At 45.6% G+C, this 21,558-nt stretch overlaps 1 protein-coding gene across 3 annotated transcripts in view; it reads left to right on the top strand.

Moving 5' to 3' along the window:
* Window positions 1-21,353, top strand: part of sema6a (sema domain, transmembrane domain (TM), and cytoplasmic domain, (semaphorin) 6A) — a 63,948-nt gene extending 42,595 nt beyond the window's left edge. The window contains exons 12-20 of one of the 3 annotated variants that reach the window (XM_089119948.1): window positions 97-249; window positions 971-1,144; window positions 4,533-4,673; window positions 4,751-4,828; window positions 6,315-6,373; window positions 7,644-7,664; window positions 7,743-7,790; window positions 9,212-9,367; window positions 20,179-21,353. In XM_089119948.1, coding sequence (XP_088976074.1) covers window positions 97-249; window positions 971-1,144; window positions 4,533-4,673; window positions 4,751-4,828; window positions 6,315-6,373; window positions 7,644-7,664; window positions 7,743-7,790; window positions 9,212-9,367; window positions 20,179-21,251 — 1,903 coding nt within the window. In that variant the 3' untranslated portion in view covers window positions 21,252-21,353. The remainder of the gene's footprint in view (window positions 1-96; window positions 250-970; window positions 1,145-4,532; window positions 4,674-4,750; window positions 4,829-6,314; window positions 6,374-7,643; window positions 7,665-7,742; window positions 7,791-9,211; window positions 9,368-20,178) is intronic. The other 2 variants (XM_089119949.1, XM_089119950.1) reach the window with 2 other exon arrangements.
* The last annotated feature ends 205 nt before the right edge of the window (window positions 21,354-21,558 follow it).

Raw genomic sequence — 21,558 nt, 5'->3', positions numbered from 1 at the left:
TGTGATGCTGATGAAGATGTGTGTGATGCTGATGAAGATGTGTGTGTGATGATGATGTAGACTGATGCTGATGTAGACTGATGCTGTCGTCTTCAGGCCGGGCGTCTGCGCAGGAACTTCTGGTGAGAAATTCAAAGTGTCCAATGAGTTTCCGGACGAGACGCTGAACTTCATCAAGGTTCACCCGCTGATGGACGAGGCCGTGCCGTCGATCGCCAACCGGCCCTGGTTCCTCAAGACGATGGTTCGGTGAGTGGCATCAAACCTCTTCAGATTGATCACGCATGCAAATCTGGACCTGCTCATTTACACGGATGAATCGAGTCATTTGCATCTGAGTCAGACATTACATTTACATTATTCATTCCCAAAGCGACTTACAAATGAGAAGCAGTCGAACTAACAATAGGGCAACGCCATGACCCTTCCCGGCTTAGTCTTGACCTGATTCAGGACCTGCTCCTGTTCACGGATGAATCGAGTCAGACATGAGCGATTCACTCACACTTCAGTTCTTCAGAATCAGGAAACAGGAGGATCACCCTCTCGAGAGCAAACGTCTGTTTTCTTCTAATGAAGTGTGTTTCTCTGTGAAACGACGTCTGGTTCCAGCCTGATACGTTTCTGTTCACTTGGGTTTGTGTAAAGTTGTCCCAGTAAAACTGAATTATTGAAAACACATTTGCTGCAGACGCGTCGGTATCGCTTTATTACGCCGCTTCAAAGACTCCAGAGACTGGGAAAGAGGAAAAAATATGTTTAATTTGTCTTCTTATTTCCATCTTGCCAGTTTTAATTAGCCTGGAAATGTATTTGCATACTGATTTGGAAATTATACATACATTCGATTAACACTGAGATGAGCTCGCTAATTGGAAAGGCAGATAACGGTTTAATTTCTTTTAGACGGAAATCAGATGGAAATGTCATTGTAACCCTAATTCCTTCTGTGTGTGTGTGTGTGTGTCAGGTACCGTCTCACTCGTATCGCCGTGGATAACGCCGCCGGGCCTCACCGTAACCACACCGTGGTTTTCCTGGGATCGGAGCGAGGGATCGTCCTGAAGTTCCTGGCTAAGATGCGGAGCGGATTCCTGAACGACAGCCTGTTTCTGGAGGAGCTGAGCGTCTACAACCCAGACAAGTGTGTATTCCATTAGCAGCTGCACACACACACACACACAGTTATCGGGTTACAGCGGGCAGTAAATGAAAGAGCTGCTGGTTTGGAGCGAGAGGAACGCGCACTCAATGATTAAAGAGACTAATGTGTGCTGACGGGATCCACAGGAGAAGGATGAGGCGTTTCAGGACAGGCCTGCGTTCACTAAAGCAGCGAGACTTCAGACGCCGCCGTACTGCGGCTTCACCATGTGCTCAGATCAATGAAGCGCTTTAATATGCATTTATTATTAAGAACAGAAGACCATATTCAGATTCACCTCAGGGTATAGAGGTCATGCGCGTGAAACACTGAGTGGCAGCTTTCGATTTCAGTGCGAAAAAACACAAAACATCTCAAACGGGATTTACAAACAGATTTGACAAGATCGATCGCTGTGATTCATAGAAACGACTGGATCCAGGCAGAGAACGGTGGATTTACAGATATTATTGTCTGCAAATATGATGAATTATGGACTAAAATCATAACGTTTTGCAGTGTTGTAGTACTCGAGACTCGGACTCGTCTCGGACTCGGTCTCGAGACCATATTTTAATGGTCTTGGTCTTGTCATGGACTCGTGTCCGTTTGGACTCGGAATTGACTCGTACTCGAACATTTTTTTTTTAGGACTCGAGTCCACTCGAGTTAAAGTAAAAATATTTTTCATGATTATTAATGTATGTTAATAAAATATTTCTTTAAATTGATTGACACGTCCAGTGATTGGTGATTTTCTAGTGCGCAACTGCGCATGACAAATTGTAATAAAATTACTTTTAACACCACCTACTATGTGGCCTTTTTACCCTAAACTGATCATATTTTTTAAACTCTAAGTAAATTCAGTAAAAAAAAAAAGGATTTCTCTAAGTAAATAAAAGTAAATTAGGTAATCAACCCTCACTGGTCTCGGACTCGACTCTCTCTGGTCTCGGTGTCGACTTGGACTCGAGTGAGGTGGTCTCGACTACAACACTGACGTTTTGTATTGAAAACTCATCAATTAAATATTTACCATCGAATATTCTGCAAGTTTTAGGGCTGGACGATATGATGACATAAATGTAATATTGACATGAATTTAGACCTATATTGTATTTATATAAAGCGTTCACAGGCTAATTTGCTTTATGTGTTTGAAATCAGGCTCATATAAATCTGTCAGGAAACGCGATGTCGTCGATATCATGATCTCCGGGTCTGTGGTGAGTCGTAATATCGAGTCTTAAACCGATAATTGTTTGTCCTCTATTAACTCCTGCCGCTCGCTGTCCTGCGGGAAACTGATGTCGATGCATAACCGCTATTAGTGCAGTCAGATCAATAATGTTACTGGAGATCAAGTGCCTTTTAACTGAAGCTGTTTACGATTGCCACGAAACACATTTGTGAGTCGCACTGTAAATACTGCGCTGTAGGATATATATACATATATATATAGGGACAATATTCACTCAGAAGTTGCGAGTTCCACGAATATTCACAAAGAAACACATTGAATCAAACATGACATTTTTAGGTAGAAAGGCTGAAATAGTATTTTCTTGTAAAACGTATTACCAATAGGCTTATTTAATAGGGGTGTCGCAATATATCCCATCAAATATTCATCAATATGTGAAGAGTTCAGATGCAAAAGCCTCTAAATGCCATTTGAAATTTTCTTCTTGAATGATGATTTTTATCAAACTTGTATATTTAAATTTTATATATACAATCACTGAACTTAAATATACAAGCTTGATAAAAATGATCATTCTAGAAGAAAATTTCAAATGGCATTTAGAGGCTTTAGCATCTGAACTCTTCATGTATAATTTGTCAAATTTTCAGAGTATTAGTCAGTCCCTCCAAGATTTCACGATTTTTTTTTTGTGATTTTTGCGATCAAAATGACTGATTTTGTGATGGTAATTTCCAAAAATTTGTGAAAAAATGTGCGATTTATATATAACATTTACCATAATAGTATTCAGTCCTTCCAGAAAAATGCGGAGTTTTTTTGTGATTGTTGCGGGCAAAAATTGATTGATTACGCGGCCCGTTTTCTTTAAAAATGCGATGGAATATGCGGGATATTTATGCAATTTTATGCGATGAAATTGCAGGAATTTGCAAAAATTGAGAGAAGTAGCAAAAATTGCGGTTTGATGAAAAAGATTTCTCTTTTTCAGTGATTCCCCCAACATCCTGTTCTCACTAGGCTTAATGTAAGAGTCATTTCTTATTACTTCCTTTGATAAGCAAGCATACTACATCATAGAAAGTGCTGAGAATATTTAATTTCTCATCTTGTTTTATTTCAGACTGTAACGAGTGTAAATAAGGTGTGGCCCCTTTAAGAGCTCTCTGCAGTGTTATGTGTGCGCCTCGAACGCCCCATGTGTGCGGGTAATTTCTGTTTGATGCTACTTCTTTTATCTTATGTTGTTTATTAAGTAACGATGTGACGGTAGAACGTGTGACAGACAGTTATACGAGTTCGATTTGTGAGATGTCAATCGCCTCCGTGAGTCTGTCTGGCGTCGCGTAATTGCGTCACTTCATAACGTTCCCATGGAAACAGGGGGAAATGGCTGCTCTTGTGTGAAGCAAACGCAACATTTTTCAACTTTCTGCTAAAATACACGTGACTTTTTTTGCAACGAAAATGCGAGGATTATGAAATTATGCAAACCCCACATATTTTGCAAGGAAATCGGCAATTTATGCGGCGAAAGTGAGGCGTATTTGAAAAAATGCAGCCCCCGCATAAATATGCGGACTTTGGCTGATTTTGCATTGAATTCAGCGATCGCATAATCACGTTTTTCTGGAGGGACTGATTAGTGTGTCTGACGTGTGTGTGTCTGACGTGTGTGTGTCTGACGTGTGTGTTTGACGTGTGTGTATTTGATGTGTGTGTGTGTCTGACGTGTGTGTGTTTGACGTGTGTGTATTTGATGTGTGTGTGTGTGTGTGTCTGACGTGTGTGTGTTTGACGTGTGTGTGTCTGACGTGTGTGTTTGACGTGTGTGTATTTGATGTGTGTGTGTGTCTGACGTGTGTGTGTTTGACGTGTGTGTATTTGATGTGTGTGTGTGTGTGTGTCTGACGTGTGTGTGTTTGACGTGTGTGTATTTGGTGTGTGTGTGTGTGTGTGTCTGACGTGTGTGTGTTTGACGTGTGTGTATTTGATGTGTGTGTATTTGATGTGTGTGTGTGTGTGTGTCTGACGTGTGTGTGTTTGACGTGTGTGTATTTGGTGTGTGTGTGTGTGTGTGTGTCTGACGTGTGTGTGTTTGACGTGTGTGTGTTTGACGTGTGTGTATTTGATGTGTGTGTATTTGATGTGTGTGTGTGTGTGTCTGACGTGTGTGTGCAGGTGCAGCATTGACGGCGTGGAGGACAAGCGTATCGTCAGCATGCAGATCGACCAGCGCAGTCACTCTCTGTTCGTGGCCTTCAGCTCCTGCGTGGTCAAAGTCCCGCTGTCTCGCTGCCAGCGCCACGGGAAGTGCAAAAAGTGCGTACGCTTTCTCTGTACTGGAACCACTTCCTGTCAGTCCTGTCCGCATCACCCCTGCTGTGTGTCTCTCTCAGGTCCTGTATCGCCTCCAGGGACCCGTACTGCGGATGGGTGTCCGAGGGCGCCTGCACAGAGGTCACATCTGACTCGAAGTAAGCGCCTCACTCTCCGCCCTGTAATTATAGATCATGCGAGCCCAGCGATGATGTCACTTTACCCAGCATCCCTCACTCTCGGTGGCCTGATGGGATTGTGGTTTGAGCTGCCGGAGTTTCTCATCTGGAAAAGAGCGTCTGACCCCAGAACGGCTCTGTAATTCATCTGTTTATTATACGGCGTATTGAACGAACAGCGAGTCATGTGACCTCGTCTGATCTGAGGAGTTTATATGCTGTTATTATTGCTGTTGTTTTCCATTTCATAAATGGAGCAGACGGAGGTTACGCGAGGTCGAGATGTGCAGTTTTTCTAAAGTGACTTAGTGAAGGATTATGGGATACGATCTGTGTGCGCAGTTGAAAGGCTTGATGCGTTCAGAAAAGCTCTTTATTAAATGTGTTCGCTCGTCTCGGTGGATTTGAGACGCTCGTTCGCTTTGAGCTTCAGAGCACTTAATAATTAATAATAACAATAATGTTTATTGGGGATCACTTTACTTGCGTTAGACTCACATGATGACACACGTTATGAATATGAAGGAGGTTTATGTTTATGACATCTGTCATTAAGTGTCTTTCGCTCAGGTATGACATTGTTAATGCAAATATGAGATGTCTTTGTCATGACAGCTTGACATTACTAACACAACACAACCTGTCATAAACATGACTCATGATCAGCTAGCTTTATTGGTTATCATTACGTTCATCTGTCAGGTGGTTGGGTTTGACATTGGCTGTCATGAAGACATTATAACTTTAATGATAAACTCAATGTGTGTACGACTGTAGTCGAGGACACGAAAATATTCATGACACAGTTATAATGACCTCATGACAGCCAATGTCAAAGCCAACCACAGGACACTTTAACTTCATTTAATGTCAAGTTGTCATGACAACGACATCTCAAAAACAATGTCATATTTGCATTCAATTGAGTGTGTCATGTTGTGATTATGAAAGTGTCATGCCAGTCTTATGCACACGCCTTCAAGTAAAGTGTGACCGTTTATGGTATATTGTTTTATATAATAATAAGTATATTATTTTATATTGTTTATATGTATTATTTCATGAGCAGCGGGTGAAATGATGAATCTCTCACTGGGGTTGAATAATAATGGGCCGTTCTTCATTATAATCCAATCAGCATCAGTGAAAGTTTATAAATGTGTGTATTAATATTGCTGTCACTTTAGAGATCTTTCTGCTCTTCTCCTCGTGATATTGTTGGAACGGCATTGATTCACTCCAACATTTATTATTATTTGAAAATGTACTTGAGATTGAAGTCAGTGAGTGTGAAATTGAGGTGTTGAAGTCAGTCGTCTCACTGTGTGTGTGTGTGTGTGTGTGTGTGTGTGTGTGTGTGTGTGTGTGTGTGTGTGTGTGTGTGTGTGTGTGTGTGTGTGTGTGTGTGTGTGTGTGTGTGTGTGTGTGTGTGTGTGTGTGTGTGTGTGTGTGTGTGTGTGCGCAGATGGCCGTTCGAGCAGGACGTGGAACAGGGAAACACAGATGGACTGGGAGACTGCCAAAGTAAGCAGAACCCGTTTACTGAGCGCTGGACACACGAGAGCCTCTCTCTCTCTCACACACACACACACACACACACGAGAGCACACATACAGCTGCTGTCACACACACACTCACACACACATGAGAGCCTCACATGCAGCTGCTCTCTCTCACACACACACACACTATATAATAACGATGACTGTTATATTAATGTCCAGATCAACACATTTATGTCACTGCAGTTTGGTCATGAACTCACTTCTGGAGTTTAAAGTGTCATTTAAAGGAGGAGTTCACTTTTGAAAAAACTTTAGCTGATAATTTACTCGCCCCCGTGTCATCCAAGATGTCCATGTCTTTCTTTCTTCAGTCGACAAGAAATGAAGGTTTTTGATGAAAACATTCCAGGATTTTCTCCATATAATGGACTTCAATGGGAACCAAACGGTTCAAGGTCCAAATGAGAGTTTCAGTGCAAACTGTTCAAAGGGCTTTAAACGACACCAGACGATGAATAAGGGTCTTATCATGCGAAAACATCGCTCATTTCAAAGCTTATTCCAAAAATGTAACTTTTCTAAGGACAAATGCTAGCCTTGCTCTATTCTGTGAGGCTCGTTTGTAACGTCACGTAATACGTAATTACGTTCAAAACGTCACGGCGACGTAGCCGGAAGTACAGAATCAGTGTTTTCAAGTTGAACGCATAGGTTGAACGTGCAAACCAACTCAAACGCCGTTTACAAAAAAAGGAATTAAAAGATAAAACAACGATGTCGGACGCTTTTGATTCTGTACTTCCGGCTACGTCGCCCGTGACCTTTTGAACGTAATTACATATTACGTGACGTTACAAACGCGCCTTACAGAACAGAGCAAGGCTAGCATTTGAGCTTATAAAACTTAAACTTTGTTATTTATTTATTAAATAACCGCTCGTTTCGCTTGATAAGATCCTTATTCATCGTCTGGTGTTGTTTAAAGCCCTTTGAACAGTTTGCACTGAAACTCTCATTTGGACCTTGAACCGTTTGGTTCCCATTGAAGTCCATTATATGGAGAAAATCCTGGAATGTTTTCATCAAAAACCTTCATTTCTTTTCGACTGAAGAAAGAAAGACATGGACATCTTGGATGACATGGGGGTGAGTAAATTATCCGCAAAAGTTTTTTCACAAGTGAACTACTCCTTTAAATGAGTTGAGTCATGAATCGTGTGTGTGTGTGTGTGTGTGTGTGTGTGTGAATCACATTTCAACCAATTAACAGCTGTTTTGTTTGCCTCCAGATTCGTTCGTGGCTCTGAACGGTGAGTAAACTCTTCATCTCTCTCCTCCTCCTCCTCGCTGTGCGACTCCAACGCTTCATTCTCTGCGTTTTCTTTTAGAGCGTCAGCACAGGCATCAGGGCCATATTACCCAGAATGCACCACGCGGTCAGTGTCCTCCGTTCTTCAGTGTTCCCCGTGTGTGTAGATGTAGTTCCTCATTGATTGGCTCTGACCTTTCCTTCTCTAATTGGCTGGATCTCGTAGAGCAAAGGATTGTGGGTTAGAAGCAGTGAATGCAAATGCCGGAGTGTGTTTACCGGGAATAAACTCTCCGCTTCTCCCTAGACCAGCAGAAATTATTCATGAAATACAATCAGGCTGAACACGCGCACACACACACTCTTGATTGACATCAGTCCCCCGACAGCGAGGCTGCGTCTGATTGGCTGAGCAGTGTTTGGTGTTTGTGACCTACATATCCTCATGTTTATTAGGGATTCCTCCAGAGCTTCATTATGATCCTCGGCTCTTCTCTCTGCGAGTGTGTTTGATGTTTCTCCTGTTTTCCTTTATCAGCCGCTGTGTTTCATGTGTGTGTCCGTTTTATTCCTCCTCTTCCTCGCTGTGTGTGTGTGTGGTTTATTCCTCCTCTTCCTCGCTGTGTGTGTGTGGTTTAGGATCTCGTATGTGTGTCAGCGTCCTCTGGCTGAATGAATTATAAAGCAGCGCTGTCACACGGCTCTCGGCCCGCGGCTCTGGCGTAAATAAATCATGTTAATGACTGACGCTGAACAGAGACAGTTATCTGTGGATTAAAGGGCCGGCTGATCGGGATTTCACTTCTCGGACTGTAGAGTAAATACAGAGCGGTGACTCTCTCGATGAAGGCGATGGCCGCCAACGGGTTTCGATTCTGACGCGCGAATTAACACAAAGTGGTCAAGCGTCAAACTAGACGTGTCAGACGCAAATTTGATGCGCTATTCGCGTCTGGTGTGAACGCACAGTAACACACACACACAGGAGCGCCTGTAGCTCCGCCCTCTGCGCCGGGAGCAGCAGCTCATTTGCATTTAAAGGGACAGACACGAAACAACTCGTTTTGCTCACCCGCTAAAAGTGACACTTTTAACATGCTATGAAAACTATCTGTTGGTCAGATAGTCGATTGATCAGTTTCAGGTCAGATAGTCGATTGATCAGTTTCAGGTCAGATAGTCAATTGATCAGTTTCAGGTCAGATAGTCGATTGATCAGTTTCAGGTCAGATAGTCGATTGATCAGTTTCAGGTCAGATAGTCGATTGATCAGTTTCAGGTCAGATAGTCGTATGTGAGTTTGAATGGGATTTATTGTGATTATGATCAGCTCACTGTAAATGATCTGTCTTATTACACACATACTCATCAAATAAATCAATCAGTGGACATGAAATATTGATTAGAGCATGAAGATGTTATCATGTGTGGAGAGGCTGAAAGAAGGACAGCTGTGTTTAACTAGTGTTAGTGTGTGTGTGTGTGTGTGTGTGTGTGTGTGTGTGTGTGTGGGTGTGTGTGAGGTGTTAACGTGTGTGTGCTCATCAGGTCTCCTCACCACTCCTCCTGCTGATCCGCTGGTTCGGGGTCGAATGGTGAAACCAAAGGATCCGCTGACCCGTGATGATGATGATGATGATGATGATGATGATGAGAGAGACTCATTAGTCTCGGTGTCATCAGAGACTCAGCAGAAGAGCGCCGGTAAGCCTTGGAACGATCCTGTGTATGTGTGGAGGAGATGAGATCCTGCTTCCAGCTGAGCGTCACACACTCGCTCTTCATCATCACAGTAACACTTGTACAGCGGCTCCGTTACACACACTTGCTCTTCATCACCGTAACACTTGTACAGCGGCTCCGTCACACACACTCGCTCTTCATCATCACCGTAACACTCATACACCGGGTCCGTCACACACACTCGCTCTTCATCATCACCGTAACACTCGTACAGCGGGTCCGTCACACACACTCGCTTTTCATCACCGTAACACTTGCACAGCGGCTCCGTCACACACACTCGCTCTTCATCATCACCGTAACACTCGTACAGCGGGTCCGTCACACACACTCGCTTTTCATCATCACCGTAAAACTTGCACAGCGGCTCCGTTACACACACTCGCTCTTCATCATCACCGTAACACTCATACACCGGGTCCGTCACACACACTCGCTCTTCATCATCGCCGTAAAACTTACACAGCGGCTCCGTTACACACACTCGCTCTTCATCATCACCGTAAAACTTACACAGCGGCTACGTTACACACACTCGCTCTTCATCATCACCGTAAAACTTACACAGCGGCTCCGTTACACACACTCGCTCTTCATCATCACCGTAACACTCATACAGCGGGTCCGTCACACACACTCGCTTTTCATCATCACCGTAAAACTTGCACAGCGGCTCCGTTACACACACTCGCTCTTCATCATCGCCGTAAAACTTACACAGCGGCTCCGTTACACACACTCGCTCTTCATCATCACCGTAAAACTTACACAGTGGCTCCGTTACACACACTCGCTCTTCATCATCGCCGTAAAACTTACACAGCGGCTACGTTACACACACTCGCTCTTCATCATCACCGTAACACTCGTACAGCGGCTCCGTTACACACACTCGCTCTTCATCATCACCGTAACACTTGCACAGCGGCTCCGTCACACACACTCGCTCTTCATCATCGCCGTAACACTTACACAGCGGCTCCGTTACACACACTCGCTCTTCATCATCACCGTAACACTCATACACCGGGTCCGTCACACACACTCGCTCTTCATCATCACCGTAAAACTTACACAGTGGCTCCGTTACACACACTCGCTCTTCATCATCACCGTAAAACTTACACAGTGGCTCCGTTACACACACTCGCTCTTCATCATCACCGTAAAACTTACACAGCGGCTCCGTTACACACACTCGCTCTTCATCATCACCGTAAAACTTACACAGCGGCTCCGTTACACACACTCGCTCTTCATCATCACCGTAACACTCGTACAGCGGCTCCGTTACACACACTCGCTCTTCATCATCACCGTAACACTTGCACAGCGGCTCCGTCACACACACTCGCTCTTCATCATCGCCGTAACACTTACACAGCGGCTCCGTTACACACACTCACTCTTCATCATCACCGTAACACTCGTACAGCAGATCCATCACACACACACTCGCTCTTCATCATCGCCGTAACACTTGCACAGCGGCTCCGTTACACACACTCGCTCTTCATCATCACCGTAACACTTGCACAGCGGCTCCGTTACACACACTCACTCTTCATCATCACCGTAACACTCGTACAGCAGATCCATCACACACACACTCGCTCTTCATCATCACCGTAACACTCATACAGCGGGTCCGTCACACACACTTCATCAATCGTAGTTCACAGTTCATTAACTAATGTTAGCAAGATTTTAATAAAGTAAATTAGTAATAAAAACTGAATACGTGCAGGTCATTATTCTTAATGTTAATTTCATCCTTTAATAATACATGAAATAAAAAAAATTATCTGTTAATGAACAAATGATGAACAGGCGTTTGTATCAAGTAACGGTAACAAATATGAATCAAAACAAATGTATTGCATACAATGTTATGTATATTTCTACATTGAGCAGCGGTCAGTCTCTCCGTGTGTGTGTGTGTGTGTGTTTGGCGCGTGTCTGAGCGCTAATGAAGAGTGTTTCCAGTCGCTCACGGATGTTCCAGCTCGAGTGTGTTCCAGAGCTGAAGTGAAGATCTACGTCTATCCGATCGATACAGCGCGAGCGCGTTACAGACGCTACACTCGTTAGCGAACGCCAGTGTTTAATTGACATTGATTATCAATAATGAAGAGCGTGATCTCCTGACAGACTCGGTTTCACTGACACGAAGGTGTGTGTGACGGTCGCTGGAAGCAGTGTGTGTGTGTGTGTGTGTGTCCATCACTGAGCTTGGGTTACTGTGGGACGGACCTTCACTTCAGCTTGATGATGTTGATGACGTGCAGCTTCTCTCTAATATGGGTTGCTCTTCAGTTTTCTTTCTGAGCGTGAGCTGTGATTATTGTCTTTCTGAGCGTGAGCTGTGATTATATTTTTCTTTCTGAGCGTGAGCGGTGTGATTATATTGAGTTATTTTATGACGCATGGCTTTTGTATATTCACTGCTTTTACTTTTTTCAGATTTTTGTGGCAAACGCTCTCTCTCTCTCACGGCCGGATCTCTGCATTCTTTTCTGCTTAACATGCTAACGCCCTCATGAATATTCATGCAGACTCCTCCCCCTCCTGTGTGTGTGAAAGGTCAGATGTGCTGTGAACGACCACCGGCACATTCACCACACGCAAATACAAATATTCAAAGAAAATGAAGCCTTTTTATGCAAAGATGCTTTTTTGGACATTTTACCCAAATTCTCAGGACAATAATGCAAAACAAACAACATTATTTTAATGTGAAAACATAATGGTTATTAATATTTGTATAGTATTTGTTAAAGTGCCTGTCATTATTGCTGTAAATAGACTTCATTTTCTTTATCCAAAAAGGTTTCTATTTGATTTTGTGGTGAAATGTGTTTTCATGATTTACTGGTGATCTGTGAGGTTGAGCTGGTGTCTTCACAGTGCGTGTGTGTGTGTGTGTGTGAGTGTGTGTGAGTGCGTAAGTGTTCACCCCCCCCCCTCCACCATCTGCTGCCATTGTGATTCCACAGGACCTTCATTCTCCCAATGGATCGTTCCAAGGCTGAAGCTCTAATGGAGCCACAGCGTTTGACTAACCTTAATCTAGTGTGTCTCGACCTCTCTCTCCCTCCCCCCCCTCTCTCCCGCTCTCCCGCTCTCTCTCTCTCTCTCTCCCCCTCTCTCTCTCTGTCTCTCTCTCTATTTCCTCTCTGTAAACCTGTGGCTCTCGCTCGCTCCATCTTCCTCTGTGTATCTAATTTATAGGTCAATTACAGACACACAGCGAGCGTCTCTCTGGGTTTCTATCCTGCATGTACAGTCTCTGAACACACACACACACACACACACACACACAACATTGGCTCAGTGTTGACGTGATGTCAGCGGGCGAACGAGCGGGCGTGGCTCACAGCGCACAAACACTGAAGAAAACACACCGATACGCAAGGATGAGCTGATCAGATTAACTGAAAAAAGTGTGTATGTGTATGTATATATACTTATATATACAGGTGTGTGTGTGTGCGCATGCAGACATGTGTACAAACACGTCATTATATAGAGTATATAGCAGCGGCATGAACAACACAGATGTAATTCCTCTATACGCTGACCTCAATCTGCAGACAAAGCCTTTTAAAACACCCGTGTGCTGATCCACACACACACACACACACACACACACATAATCAGCTGTTCACCACAGCAAACACACTCTCGTCCCGATGCTCTTTATGCTGACGGGCATGGACGTGATGATAATGAGTGTGTTCTGTTGTGAAGGTTAGTGAGTAAAGCAGGTTCACTAGTAGTCGACGTCGGTGTTATTCGAGGCGGGAACTGGAAGGGCGGAGCCTCTTGAAATTATTGCCGTTCTTCTTCTTATTATTATTATTATTAATATTCTTCCTCTTGCGGAAGCCGCTTGCGGGAACGTTATAAAATATGAGTCTCTAACTCAATCCCTCTAGCGCCACCCATCGACTGTCCAAAGTTTCACTCATGTTTATGCTAATGACTTTTAATCGTAAAGGCTAATAACAGAAATCTTGATTGCGTGACTCAAGGCGATTCAAACGCCTCATATGATGTAAATCTTTCCGCCATTTTGATTTGTTTTTTAAATCTACTTTTTTGAACTCGTCCTTGACGGTTGCTTCGATTTTCATGAAAATTGAACCATATTATCTTCAGACCATGGCGACAAAAACGTATGAAATTGAAGTTGATTCGGCAAACCATTCTCGAATACCGCGCAAGCTAATTTTACCTAGCGCTTGCAAAAATTCATTAACGGGCATTTATTCATAAATATTCAATATTGTGATAAATGCATTATGCATAGTAGAACTTTCTGTAGGCCTACACATTCAGGAACAGATATTGGGTTCTGCCAAAAGACAAGCAATATAAAAGTAACGAGTAACGTAAAAAGTTACTTTCCATATGGGGTAACTAAGTAAAGTAACGGATTACTTTTTTTTAAGAAGTAACGAGTAGCACTACTTTTAAAAGTATCTTCCCCATCACTGCACATGGCGCATATTAAAATTCTTAACTTTGAGTTGATTTTCACTTAAACTACGGAACGTCTTCCCAGCGGTGCAACGTGACAGACATCTGATCCGGAGATAGTGGGTTTTGTGTGGAATATTGTGTCATCCTTTATTATTCAAGCGTTGTACTAATCTTTCTTTCTCTTGGATTAGAAATAAGAATGTTTTGTTGATTTCGAGTTAATTCTCACCTGTACTTCTGAACCATCTTCATGTATGTTTTTGCTCCGGCTCGGCACGGCTTCAGGCGCTAGGCCCCGCATCGCAGCTCGCAGCTATATGTTTAATTCGTCAGTTAAACTCACTGCAGCGGATCCTCGAGACGTCCGCCGGCGGTTACTAGAGAAACACACTCATGCTGAGCGGAGATGTTTAACTACATAATGATATTTGCACTGACCTCAGACTGTAAATCATCAAATCTAGATATTTAAAAGGTAAGACCTAATGAACGGTGCGCTATTTGATGAGATCATGCCGTGTGTATGCTCTGAATGTACTTACACACACATTTAATTATAGTTATTACAGCTTCTCATTTCAGCGGCGGTGTTTTAATGCTCATGGATTCGACACACGTTTCAGAATACGTGATGAAGTGCACAGCACAGATATCGAAACATTCTCAAATCAAGAGACATTCACTGGAGAAGCCAAATTACTGGAGATATTAAGACTGAAAAATGAAGTGAGTTTGTGAACAAATATCTGCCAATGGAGAAACAATCCTGTTTTCAAGATTATTTTTCTGATTTATTTTTTATTATTCTTAATATCTTCAGTCATTTTGCTTCTCCAGTAAATTTATTTTGATGTAAGAATGTTTACATGTATGTGATGGAAAACCAGCCAAACAAGCACTAAAAATATATATTACTACTGAGCACTAAAATATATATATTTGTTGCGGTGTGAAACGTCAGTGTGTAGACGCGTTCACCTGCTTAACAGGTTTAATTGTTTCTTCTTTAAACAATTGCTCATTCAATTCATGACATTCAAGTGATCACAGATAAAGGCAGCAGCTGTGTGTGTGTGTGTGTGTGTGTGTGTGAATATTCACACGTCTCAGTCTCGCGCAGGAATCTTCTTATTTACATGCGCGTGACTGCAGGATTGTGTCGGTGAAGTCGAACACGTTTAATTGTCAGGAGTGACGTCTCATGAAAGTCAGATGTGTGACGCTTGTGTGAGATTAGTTCCGCCGGCGATTCGCCTGTGCGGGAAACAGGCCATTAAAAACAGGCCGGATTTGAATTTGAATCGATTTTAATTTTATTTTAATATTTGGACACTGGAACCACACTCACGAATGTGTATTAGATGCAAAATATTACAGCAAATGTGATTTATTGTGAAAACAATGAAAGGTTTGAAATGATGAAATAGATCTAGTGTTGAGAATGAAGTGTGTGACTGTGATTTATCACATCTCTTCATTAACAGTCTCAGGTGTTGAGAATCACATTAACCAGCAGTTTCATCCACTGAATCACCACAAACAAACATCTCTTGATTCAACAGTTCTAGCATCTGCCAGATTTGTTTATGCTTGATATTTCCTTTGGTAATTTGCTGTGATATTTTCTCTAAAACTCAAGGCGGTGTTTTTGGCAGATTCCAGTGGTGTGTGAAATGGTTTATAAAATGGAAATTATGGTTTAAAAATATATTAGCACTGTTCAAAGATTCTAATGATTAAAAACATGAATCTGTCAAACTCTGAACGTCTGTGAATGAATAAAGGCTCTGCACAGGCCGATTTCCGCTCTTTATTCGTCTCGTTTCTATTTTAATCCCATCAAACAATATCAAAGTAAATCCAGCAAACACACAGATCCTGTATTTCTCAGAAGAATCTGTTGTTCATCCACAATATTGATTCACTGTAGTCGTCAATCATAGTAATGTATATCCTGTATGAGATCAGTTAATGTGAATATTTCTGGTTCTTGCTGTGAGACTGTTGATCTGAAGACATTCAGAAAGTCTGCAGGTTTTATCCTCTTTATGGCTCTCTGAAGTCGAGCAAAAGTGCATTAAGGTTAGAAAGGATCTTCAAAGGTTTTGGCTGATCTCCTCATCCTCCAGACACAGCTTTGACCTTCAGGACAGAGAAATGAGAAATGAGTCTCGTTTTCCAGCACACATATCTAACCATTCTTAAATCAAGAGACATTTACTACCTGAATAATACATGTATGAAGTCTGGAAAATCCTCAAAATTAGGTGAGTTTTTTTCTCGGTGTCAGAAAACAAGATTTTGCTTCTCCAGTAAATGTATCTTGATTGAAGAATGTTTAGATATTTGTGCAGGAAAATTAGATTAAATATATATTTTTTGCAGTGTGATGTCTTTAAATGTGCTTTGATAAATAAACTGTATGAAATGGTTATGCTAACAGCTCTACTCATAGTTCTTTTCATGAAGGAAGACTTTTTATGGATCCGTTCGAGCGGTGTCATTTCTCAGGGGTGTCGTACAGTAGACGCATGAAAGAGACGCTTTAAAACATCAAACAGACTGAGAGGAAGAGCCTCTCCTGAGACCGACAATGAGAGTGAAGTTAAAAAGAAAGAAGCGCCCCTTAGATCTTCCCTTTAGCAGAGAAAAACCAGATGTGTGACGGCATTTGTCATCTTAGAGACTCCTTCAGAACGCCCAAGATAAGAGGAGTGTGTAGCCAAGGCCATCAGAGTTAGAAACCAATATTCACCAGTCCATTAAACGTCTCGAGCTCTAAAGCGTGATGGATGGCTGTATCACACCTTTATGGGTTTGTAACAAATGTACAACATCCAATTTATATGCCTCTGTGGAAACATAGCAGCACTTTTCTTCCGGTGTGGATTTTAAATGGTTGATCTGCTGAGAATTTCATGTAGGATAATATATCAGCAACAGAATAAAGTAGATTAAGATATCTCCCTGATGTGGAAACCAGATTTAGCCTTCCAGCGCTCTCTCTCTCTCATCTCTGCACGGCAGTGAAAACAATCTTTTGGTGTTTGAATAAATGCACATTCTCAGGCCCTGTTTAAACCTGGTATTAAGATGCACTTCGGTCGATCAGATCAAAAGTAGACGAGGGAGACACATACCCATTTACAGCCGGCTCACTGACCTTTCCCGAGATTGACTCCCGGCTCACTGACCTTTCCCGAGATTGAGTCCCGGCTCACTGACCTTTCCCGAGATTGAGTCCCGGCTCACAGACCTTTCCCGAGATTGAGTCCCGGCTCACTGACCTTTCCCGAGATTGAGTCCCGGCTCACTGACCTTTCCCGAGATTGAGTCCCGGCTCACAGACCTTTCCCGAGATTGAGTCCCGGCTCACTGACCTTTCCCGAGATTGAGTCCCGGCTCACTGACCTTTCCCAAGATTGAGTCCCGGCTCACAGACCTTTCCCGAGATTGAGTCCCGGCTCACTGACCTTCCCCAAGATTGAGGCCCGGCTCACAGACCTTTCCCGAGATTGAGTCCCGGCTCACAGACCTTTCCCAAGATTGAGTCCCGGGCCGGCTCACAGACTTTTCCCGAGATTGAGTCCCGGCTCACTGACCTTCCCCAAGATTGAGGCCCGGCTCACAGACCTTTCCCGAGATTGAGTCCCGGCTCACAAACCTTTCCCAAGATTGAGTCCCGGGCCGGCTCACAGACTTTTCCCGAGATTGAGTCCCGGCTCACTGACCTTTCCCAAGATTGAGTCCCGGCTCACAGACCTTTCCCAAGATTGAGTCCCGGCTCACTGACCTTTCCCGAGATTGAGTCCCGGCTCACAGACCTTCCCCAAGATTGAGTCCCGGCTCACTGACCTTTCCCAAGATTGAGTCCCGGGCCGGCTCACAGACTTTTCCCGAGATTGAGTCCCGGCTCACTGACCTTTCCCAAGATTGAGTCCCGGCTCACAGACCTTTCCCAAGATTGAGTCCCGGCTCACTGACCTTTCCCGAGATTGAGTCCCGGCTCACAGACCTTCCCCAAGATTGAGTCCCGGCTCACAAACCTTTCCCAAGATTGAGTCCCGGGCCGGCTCACAGACTTTTCCCGAGATTGAGTCCCGGCTCACTGACCTTTCCCAAGATTGAGTCCCGGCTCACAGACCTTTCCCAAGATTGAGTCCCGGCTCACTGACCTTTCCCGAGATTGAGTCCCGGCTCACTGACCTTTCCCAAGATTGAGTCCCGGCTCACAGACCTTTCCCAAGATTGAGTCCCGGCTCACTGACCTTTCCCGAGATTGAGTCCCGGCTCACAGACCTTCCCCAAGATTGAGTCCCGGCTCACAGACCTTTCCCAAGATTGAGTCCCGGCTCACTGACCTTTCCCGAGATTGAGTCCCGGCTCACAGACCTTCCCCAAGATTGAGTCCCGGCTCACTGACCTTTCCCGAGATTGAGTCCCGGCTCACAGACCTTTCCCAAGATTGAGTCCCGGCTCACAGACCTTTCCCAAGATTGAGTCCCGGCTCACAGACCTTTCCCAAGATTGAGTCCCGGCTCACAGACCTTTCCCTTTCCCGAGATTGAGTCCCGGCTCACTGACCTTTCCCGAGATTGAGTCCCGGCTCACTGACCTTTCCCAAGATTGAGTCCCGGCTCACAGACCTTTCCCGAGATTGAGTCCCGGCTCACTGACCTTCCCCAAGATTGAGGCCCGGCTCACAGACCTTTCCCGAGATTGAGTCCCGGCTCACAGACCTTTCCCAAGATTGAGTCCCGGGCCGGCTCACAGACTTTTCCCGAGATTGAGTCCCGGCTCACTGACCTTCCCCAAGATTGAGGCCCGGCTCACAGACCTTTCCCGAGATTGAGTCCCGGCTCACAAACCTTTCCCAAGATTGAGTCCCGGGCCGGCTCACAGACTTTTCCCGAGATTGAGTCCCGGCTCACTGACCTTTCCCAAGATTGAGTCCCGGCTCACAGACCTTTCCCAAGATTGAGTCCCGGCTCACTGACCTTTCCCGAGATTGAGTCCCGGCTCACAGACCTTCCCCAAGATTGAGTCCCGGCTCACTGACCTTTCCCAAGATTGAGTCCCGGGCCGGCTCACAGACTTTTCCCGAGATTGAGTCCCGGCTCACTGACCTTTCCCAAGATTGAGTCCCGGCTCACAGACCTTTCCCAAGATTGAGTCCCGGCTCACTGACCTTTCCCGAGATTGAGTCCCGGCTCACAGACCTTCCCCAAGATTGAGTCCCGGCTCACAAACCTTTCCCAAGATTGAGTCCCGGGCCGGCTCACAGACTTTTCCCGAGATTGAGTCCCGGCTCACTGACCTTTCCCAAGATTGAGTCCCGGCTCACAGACCTTTCCCGAGATTGAGTCCCGGCTCACTGACCTTTCCCGAGATTGAGTCCCAGCTCACTGACCTTTCCCAAGATTGAGTCCCGGCTCACAGACCTTTCCCAAGATTGAGTCCCGGCTCACTGACCTTTCCCGAGATTGAGTCCCGGCTCACAGACCTTCCCCAAGATTGAGTCCCGGCTCACAGACCTTTCCCAAGATTGAGTCCCGGCTCACTGACCTTTCCCGAGATTGAGTCCCGGCTCACAGACCTTCCCCAAGATTGAGTCCCGGCTCACTGACCTTTCCCGAGATTGAGTCCCGGCTCACAGACCTTTCCCAAGATTGAGTCCCGGCTCACAGACCTTTCCCAAGATTGAGTCCCGGCTCACAGACCTTTCCCAAGATTGAGTCCCGGCTCACAGACCTTTCCCTTTCCCGAGATTGAGTCCCGGCTCACAGACCTTTCCCAAGATTGAGTCCCGGCTCACAGACCTTTCCCAAGATTGAGTCCCGGCTCACTGATCTTTCCCGAGTTTGAGGCCCGGCTCACAGACTTTTCCTGAGATTGAGTCCCGGGCCGGCTCACAGACCTTTCCCAAGATTGAGTCCCGGCTCACAGACCTTTCCCGAGATTGAGTCCCGGCTCACAGACCTTTCCCAAGATTGAGTCCCGGCTCACAGACCTTTCCCGAGATTGAGTCCCGGCTCACTGACCTTTCCCAAGATTGAGTCCCGGCTCACAGACCTTTCCCAAGATTGAGTCCCGGCTCACTGACCTTTCCCGAGTTTGAGGCCCGGCTCACAGACCTTTCCCGAGATTGAGTCCCGGGCCGGCTCACAGACCTTTCCCTTTCCCGAGATTGAGTCCCGGCTCACAGACCTTTCCCTTTCCTGAGATTGAGTCCGATTGATTATGTTAAAACACTAAAATATATAACCATTGTGAATTTCTCTTCGCAGGTGTGATTCGTGAGACGTACCACAGAGACCGGGATCAGATGGTTCCAGTGACGCTTCTGGCCATCGCCGTCATCCTCGCCTTCGCCATGGGCGCCATATTCTCTGGCATCATCGTCTACTGCGTGTGCGACCACCACCGCCGGCGCGACTTTGAGCTGCCCGGCCGCAAAGACAAGGACTCTGTTCAGTCCAGACGAGGCTCCATGAACAGCGTCACCAAGCTGACGGGGCTGTTCGAGACGCAAGCCAAGGACGGCCGGCCTGAAGCCATTCTGACTCCACTCATGCACAACGGCCGTCTGTCCAACGGCAAGATGCTGATTAAAGCTGACCAGCACCCAGATCTGAGCGCCCTGCCCACGCCCGAGTCCACGCCAATGCAGCCGCGCCGCAAGCCCAGTCGGGGCAGCCGCGAGTGGGAGCGCAACCAGAACCTGATCAACGCCTGCACCAAAGACTTGACTTCCATGGTCACTCCGGTCATCCCGACGGATCTGCCGCTTCGGGCGTCTCCGGGCCACATCTCCAGCGTGGTGGTTCTGCCTTTGACCCAAGCTTACCAGCACGAGTACGTGGAGCAGCCCCACCGCGGAGACTTCGCAGACGACCAGGGTGCCACTCTCGAGTACAAGTCCCTCAAGAGCCCGTGTCACGGTCTCGGTCTGGCGGATGTCGACGGAGCTCCTCCTCGGGTCCCCCAGCGAGAGGCGTCTCTGGCGCTCCCGCCCGCCGTGCCACAGATGGGCAAGAGGCTCGACGTGCATTCGTCCATGTACGGGCGAGGCTACCCCATGAGCTCGGGCCTCAAGAAACAGCACAACACCAACTCGTCCAACTCATCCCACATGTCCAGGAACCACAGCTTCCGTGTGGAGACGCCTCCGCCCGCCCCGCAGCGAGTGGACTCCATGCACGTCACGTCTCCGGTCCTCAGCCTGAGCCGTCACCCCAGCCTGAGCTCGTACGGGTCTCTGCCTCGCTGCGGGTCCCGGCAGCTCAAGCCCGACGTCCCTCCCAAACCGGCACTGGTGTCCCTTTCCACGAAAATCAAATCCGGTGACTCCTGCACATAATGCGGGATTAAAGACAGGGAACAATAAAGTGTGTCTGCTTTGTACAGCTATGTACAGGAAATGCAACTCACTTTTTCCTTTCTTTTGTTTTTGGGTTTTGTATATTTTTCAATGTCGAGCTCAGGCTGATAGTGCCCGTTCCAAGAGGGCAAACATCTGCTCCCGGAAAGAGGAACTCTTAAAGATTTCGCCTGCGCTGTGTTGCAGCTGATGTTTGTTTTCTGCCAAAAGCACATCGGAGACAGGCGGAATTGTTCAGTTGTGAAGCTGCGAGACGCCCCGGTTATCGAGCACTTGAACACGTTCA

Source organism: Pimephales promelas, chromosome 14 (genome assembly GCF_988280905.1).
Source record: "Pimephales promelas chromosome 14, fPimPro1.hap1.1, whole genome shotgun sequence".
NCBI classification, from domain to species: domain Eukaryota; kingdom Metazoa; phylum Chordata; class Actinopteri; order Cypriniformes; family Leuciscidae; genus Pimephales; species Pimephales promelas.
The sequence above is the reverse complement of the archived record's forward strand: the minus strand, read 5'-3'. Positions and strand labels throughout refer to the sequence as shown.